General features: G+C 34.3%; 1 protein-coding gene across 27 annotated transcripts in view; it reads right to left on the reverse strand.

Annotated features, from left to right (window-relative positions):
* Window positions 1-7449, reverse strand: part of Rims1 (regulating synaptic membrane exocytosis 1) — a 480520-nt gene that overhangs the window by 162695 nt on the left and 310376 nt on the right. For all 27 annotated transcript variants that reach the window (XM_029538285.1, XM_029538283.1, XM_029538282.1 and 24 more), the window contains 3 exons: window positions 6591-6701; window positions 5076-5175; window positions 1147-1270 (listed from right to left, as the gene is read on the reverse strand). In XM_029538285.1, the coding sequence (XP_029394145.1) occupies window positions 1147-1270; window positions 5076-5175; window positions 6591-6701 (335 nt within the window). The remainder of the gene's footprint in view (window positions 1-1146; window positions 1271-5075; window positions 5176-6590; window positions 6702-7449) is intronic.

Here is a 7449-nt window from a genome sequence, read left to right on the forward strand (position 1 = left end):
TAAATAAAGAAAATAATAATAATAATAAAAAATAAAATAAAAGTCTATGTGGAAATATATAATACTTTTAGAAATGCCTTCAGTGTTTATTCTTTGTTATCACTTAAAATTGGTGATAAGCTTGACTTGATCTTAAAGTTTGATATATTAATATTCTGTGAAATATGATCACACATTTTCATTCCATCAATATTAGGATGATTGTTTTCTTCTATGTTTTGCACTGATATAAACTCATGGAAACAGTGAAAATTAAAGTTATCAGTTTTTCAATATAAGTGTTTCAAATCAGAGCTCTGTAATAGTTTGGCAAATATTATATATATATATATATATATATATATATATATATATATAATTTACACAATAGATATGACAGTATGACAGACATAAAAGTTACTTGCCAAATAGTGGTCATCTCACTCTAATGACAGAGATCAAAATCCCTACTAAAATTTATAGAACACTAAATGAATTTTCAGCCTGGAATTTGTGAGTTTGCTGGAAAAAGCTAATAACATTATGGGAACCTCTAGACAGATACAGAGAAGTATTCTACTGTCTGTAGATTACTGAATCATGATTAAAACTGAAGTTTCAGAAATGTCATGTATTGTAGTGCTTCAGACATCCAAATATTCAATTTTCTCTGATTGCTTTTAAATAAAACCTGAAGCCACTCTTTTCATAATTATATGCAAAAATATTTTCTCCTTTATAAAATAAGAATTTATTGGTGATGTACAATATTAAAGTGTCAAAATGAGAATTTATCGGAGATGTATAATATTTAAATATCACAATATGAATTGGCCAGTTACTCCCTTAAAGGAAATAACACTGATTACATTAGAAATAACAAAAAAGTCAGTAATCATTGAAAGAAAATGTTTTGTTATATTTCACTTGAGAAAACTAAGTATCAATATTTTCATATTGGTCTATTGTGGATCTTCTAACAGGGAAAAAAAATCGGTATTCTAATTTTAAATGTTAAGAAGAATTTATCATCTATTATATATGCCCATAATAAGTTTTAAAACTATCCATGTTAACATGTACTGTATAAATGTAAAACCTTCCTTGTAAAGCCCTGTTAAGACATGTAATTTACTAGACTTAAGAAGTAAGTTTTTTTAGCCTTACCCAATAGGCCTTGAAACAATAATTTCAACTTGAGGTTCTGATTTTGATTCTAAAATAATGTTGTAAACTTCTTCGTTTGTTGCTCCCGGCAGGGGTTTACCATTCCACTCTAGAACTTCATCCCCTTGAATTTAAAAAAAAGGTATTTTTTTACCTTATATATTCTCTTTACTTTTCTTATTTTTTCTCTTTTTTTAAACAAAAATGCAAAACATACACCAATAATTTAATATTCAAGACTTGTCATATAATGTCAGCTAATCAGTTCCTCTAACCACCTTTATTGTTTCCTTTGGTTTTCCTCTCCAAATAATACTGATCACTGAGAATAGTCCAATACAAAACTGCCTTTATCTTTTGAGATATATCAGAAATAATATGAAAGTAATTTCATGCTATGGGATGGAAATTAGCGCAGCCTGTTGGAAAACACTGAAACCAATGGTTAGCAGCATGCCCTGTAGTAACATAATAGAAGGAATGTAGGCGACTCTGTGTGTGGCAGATTCTTATTAAATGAACAAAAGGTCTGTTTTAGCAACAAATACTTTCTGGCATGATGTCTCCACCTCTATGTCAGGCTCCATTATCCTCACCCAATGCACAACAGAATAAGAAGGCATGGAAGGGTTTGAATTCGTATCCATAGATAAGGCAACATAGGTAGCCATGGCAGTTACAAAGCAAGCAGATGTAAAAAACGGTTACATGACAGTTAACCCCCTTCCAGATGTCCAAAACACATACATTCTATATCGACCTTGTAGTGAATACTAAAGGAACAGTGGGAAATATTTAAGACTATAGAGAATTAATGTAGGACTGATTCTTAGTAAGACAGTACAAGATCAACCATGGACAGAAATATGATATCCCATGGGAGGGGGAAGTGGAACAACCGGATGGTTGTTATTTGAAATCCAGCTTTAAAGTACAGGATTAAGAGACAAAGACTTAAACTGGGCGTGGTGGTGCACGCCTTTAATCCCAGCACTNGGGAGGCAGAGGCAGGNGGATTTCTGAGTTCGAGGCCAGCCTGGTCTACAAAGTGAGTTCCAGGACAGCCAGGGCTATACAGAGAAACCCTGTCACAAAACAAACAAACAAACAAACAAAAAAAGACAAAGACTTATTCTCATAAATATGTCAGACTCTAAACGTTCCTGCCAGTGCGTGCCAGCTCACAATGGTAGGTCCAGGAGAGCTGTCCTTGAGATGGTGGTGACTCCTTGAAGTGCCTTACATTTCGATGGCCATGCTTATTCAGTTGTTCTAAGAATTTTAGGTCCTAAAATAATTAAGGACCTAACTATATTTAATGTCTCACTAATATTATTTTATACATTAAGGCAGATGCAAATATAGAGATTTTAGAGTGTATGTCATTTTTATAACAAATGGGAAAACTTTTATTGAAGTAATTCTTATTTTCTCAGAATTTCTTTTTTTAAAGTAAAAAGTGTGAGCACTGCTTATGCTAAGTTAAAAATTATGGCTATTCCCAATAATTAAATCAGTTTTAATGATGTGACCTAAGGAGTTACCTAGAAAGATTTTCAAATACTTCACTGATAAGAAAGGAGAGAAAGCAATTACATATTTATAATATGTTAGCAATATTCAAAAAGTTTTTTGACCAAAAATGTTTAACACCACAGTTCATTAACCATATATGTGTGTGTGTGTAATGAATTATAGATAATTAGATACAACTCATTAGATGTATACACATTTAATATATATGGGTGGGTGTTCACATTTATACATATGTATATGCTGGGAAATATTTTATAAGATATTACTTACCCAAATAATTCCCATTATATTTTGTTCTATCACTTTTTTCAAAATGATGAATATAAATAAATTGATTTTAATACATAATAGTGGGTTGCAACCATTATTTTGCTAAAGCAATGCATTGTAAACTAGTCTTCCTTATTGATAGTTACCTGGACACATAACTTTTAATAACAAGATAAATTATTAATACACTCTTGAATTTATGCATAGTGCAGTAAATCAGAATACAGGGGATATTTAGCATTCAAGCCATTTGCTAGTCCATAGAATATCACCTCAGATGTAGTCAAGAAGGAGGAAAAAAATAAAACAATACTTTGTCTCTATATTTCGTAGTAAAAATATAATAGAGAAACCAATAAAAAATCTTTAAATAATGTGTTTTCTGCTATCATTAGCATCCAATTAGGAAGAGAAGTAGAATCAGGTGATAACAGGAGCATAGAAATATTAGTTATTGTTCTACAGGACATATATTCAATTATGAGCATTGAAGGATGAAAAGATTTCAACAGTCTGACTATGCCGAGGAAGTCTTTGGAGCTGCAGGCAGAAGCTCACCTGGATACAGGTAGGCTGACCTAGCCAGGGGTCTCTGTAGGCTCACAGTGGGCAGAGCTACAAAGCTTTTGAATAAAGGGGTAAGCTAGAGGCACAGAGGGATCAACAAGGGTGAGGATGTGAGGTTTATGTTTCAGATGAAACCCAGTAGCAGTGAACCATTTTGACTTGAAGAGGAGTCTGGTTGCAGAAATATAAAGAAGATGGAAGTACTGCTCCAAATTCCTGGTAAAGGTCGATCAATCAATCAATCAATCAATAATGTCAGAAGTGATTTTTAAAAGCTAAAGCTGTTTATATGGAAATAGAAGAAAAGCCAGTTTGTACATTATGATATATATCCAATAGTCTCCATCATTGGGTCTCCAAACATTAAAATTAAAAAGCACTTTTATTTTGTCCAAATCAACTGCTGAAAGGAAAAAGCAGACTTGCATGTTCCCAATGATCTCAGATGAGCCTTTATCAGTGTAGTTTTAAGCTGCCTGGCTCTCTGCTCATCAAGAGGATGAAAGAAGTGAAAACAAGAGGTTACATCATAGAGAACAACCACCTCACTCACTTCTTCTGGAACCATCTAAGAAAAAAAACAACTTGGCCCGGCAGTGGTGGCCCATGCCTTTAATCCCAGCACTTGGGAGGCAGAGGCAGGCAGATTTCTGAGTTCGAGGCCAGCCTGGTCTACAGAGTGAGTTCCAGGACAGCCAGAGCTACACAGAGAAACCCTGTCTGGAAAAACAAACAAACAAGCAAACAAAAAAGAAAAAGAAAAAGAGAAGAAAACTTTCAAAAGCGGTCATACTGCTCTCCTCTGGGAGCACTGCCTTCCATAGCTAACATTTGCTAGGTTTAGCTAACAAGCAAATTCCTGTAGTTTTTCAGATTTATTCTTTTGTCAAAGGCCACCTTTATTGGAACAGCTACCCATGGCCTACAGTGACTATCTCAACTAAAATTAAAAATTAAGTTGCTAAAATAAAATTTAAGTTGAGCTGCTACTGAATACATCATAAATTCCGTGTCTTCTTTCGCAGGGTCAGCTGAGGCTATAAAGAGAATACTAATAATAACACCCAAATACTAAAGAAGTGGAATGATTTGTAACATTTCAATTAACCAATATTTCCTTAGATAATTTGTATAGCAGTCATTATTATAATAGGGATATGTGCAAAAAATTAGATACAATTTCTAAATAACTATTTTGACACATTACAAAAGACTTAGTGGTGTGGAATGTGCTTTTTACAAACACTAATCCACTTTGGGTTTGGATTCTTGTTCTATTATTTTGATTTCCAGAATTGGCATTCGTCCATTGTTTTCCATCTATGTTTTTATATAAATTAAAGAGATTCCTAATCTTACTGTCTCCCAATTGCTACTTATGCACAGATGCCTACAAGTGAGTGGGTAAATATCTGTATCAGAAACAGAGCTGTACCTACACATCGTAAAGACTTGGTGAGAAGTCACATATTTAAATGGCTGAACACAGACCAAAACTCTTCAAAATATACAAGGACAAAAAAAATTGCTTATACAGGAAAAAAAAGGGAAATTACCTGCTCTTAGGTGTCCGACAACATCTGCCAGGCTACCCTTCTTTACTTTGGTGATGAAAGCACCAAGGCGCCCTAAGTCCGTCATTTTTCCTCCAACCACCTGCAAAATGACAAATTCATGAGCTCTTACCACTACTTCATGAATACCGTAGTAAGCATAACTAACTGTACACTGTCTTCTAACATGCTTTCAACTCAGCACAGGGACGTTCATGAACTGCATTGTTTACTGAAGTAAATAGTAGTAAAGCATTATTTTTAAAAGCTACTCTATAGGATGGCAATGTAAGAAAGACTGTGTACTCATTTTATATTGTATTAACAAAGGGCACTGTGGTAGACAGGAGACAGGTGTAAAACTCCCTGGCTGTGATTAGGCATGGCGTGTTGACGCTGTTTGCACTGATTCTAGTAATCTTGCATACTATGCTTATGTGTTAGTTGGCATATCTACATAAAGATACACCCCATGTCCATATCATGTGTTGGCATTTTTCTATAACTATGGTAGACCTAGGTTCATACAGACTGCAGATTCTACCCAACCAAGGCAACCTGGAGTGAATGACATGCCATTGTACAAAGTGTTGCACTATGCAAGTATCATAGCTTCAGCATATTTCAAAACATCTGGATAATATCATCTACCATACCTGGCTATGTACACTTGACTCTCAAACCTGAATTATATTGTCAAACATTCGACACTTTCAATTATAACTAAATTCAATATATCTGAAATAAACCTCCAGGCTCAATTTCACCTGATACAAGGGCCTCAAATATACACAGTTAAAAATGGTCGGAAGAGAGAATAGGCAGGTGGAATGATATGGAACGATAAGATTGGGCCACCTTTCTATGGACAGAGCTATTAATACTGGTTACCCGAATTATTTAACAGCAAGAGTAGTTAATACTAATAATATGTAAAATATAAATAAGTACACTAATTAATTTTGTTATGTTGTACTTTGGTTCAAACTCAGGGCTTTCATGCATGCCAGGCAAGGACTCCACATATGAGGTAAACCTATACCCTAAATTAATGGCTCTCAACAAGTCACACACAATAGCCACAATATCAAGCAAAATCTTTGAATATTTATTTAGGAACTTCCAGCATAATCATGTGATTTAACATGGATGTCTGGATATATATAATGCAAAATATGCATGTATGCACACATGTGTATGTGTGGCTATATGTACAATATTCTATAAAATAGGAATATCTTTCTGAAGGTAACATTCTTACTTCTCTTGGAAGATAATAAATGTGTTTAAAAAACTTTTATACTTTCAGCATTACTGTAACAAAACTGTTATTAGATAACATTTCCCTTACTGACAATTTATGTTGCTGCTAAACATTTAAGTGAACTATATTCACTGGAGAGAATTTACTTTGAAAAAGAGAGGAAAAGATTTAAAAAACCAATTGTTGCAAACTTTGTGAATGCTGTCTGCACTGTACTTCATTCTGGAAGAAGCATCATAAACCAGTATACATACCTTTAGACCCAATAATGCACCTGATTCTTTGGGCATGGTTGTTCTTTTGTTAAGAATAACGCGGCCAATTAATCGGTCTCCTTCTTTAGATGGCTGCCACGTTACAGGATGCTATCAAAACATAAAGTTTAAGAAATGAATGTCTTGTTTTATTTGCTATAATTACATTATCAGTAGTTGTGACACAATAAGATTTTTTGGGCTAGAAGACACTAGATTGGGAATTCTTTATTTAAAGAGGCTCTATAGGGAGCTTATAAAGCGTTTCATTTAGAGCTATAATTTATTTGCAATGATTGTAAAAGTAGTTAGCAACCAAAGAGTCTCAAAAATGGCTCTGAAATATAACTAAATGAAAGGTTAATTGTATCCTTAGTACACACACGCAAAAAAAACACATTTAAGTTGTTAATGCTGATAGTATATTGGGCTTCTTTGGCTTACTGTACAATATAACTTTACTTTATGGTTATATATAGTGTTACCATTCGGTAGATACTGCAGTGAATCTTAACTTTAACCAGGTTGTGATATATCTGTCATGTGTCCCTAGTCTTGATACTGGGCAGTGGCAGTGAGTCACAGGTCCCAGCCATTTGTGCAGTTTGTAAACAACCAGCGCCCTACAGTGCTCTGTGCAGCAAAGTGATGGGTTAAGTAGGATAAGTGTGTGAAACACATTTAAAAAAATCTTTTTTAATTTATTTATTATTATTTTCTTTATCTACATTTCAAATGCTATCCCGAAAGTTCCTTATACCCCCCGCCAGCCCCTGCTCCCCTACCCACCCACTCCCACTACTTGGCCCTGGCTTTCCCCTGTGCTGGGTCATATGAAGTTTACAGGACCAAGGGGCCT

This window comes from Mus pahari, chromosome 5, assembly GCF_900095145.1.
Source record: "Mus pahari chromosome 5, PAHARI_EIJ_v1.1, whole genome shotgun sequence".
Lineage (NCBI taxonomy): Eukaryota > Metazoa > Chordata > Mammalia > Rodentia > Muridae > Mus > Mus pahari.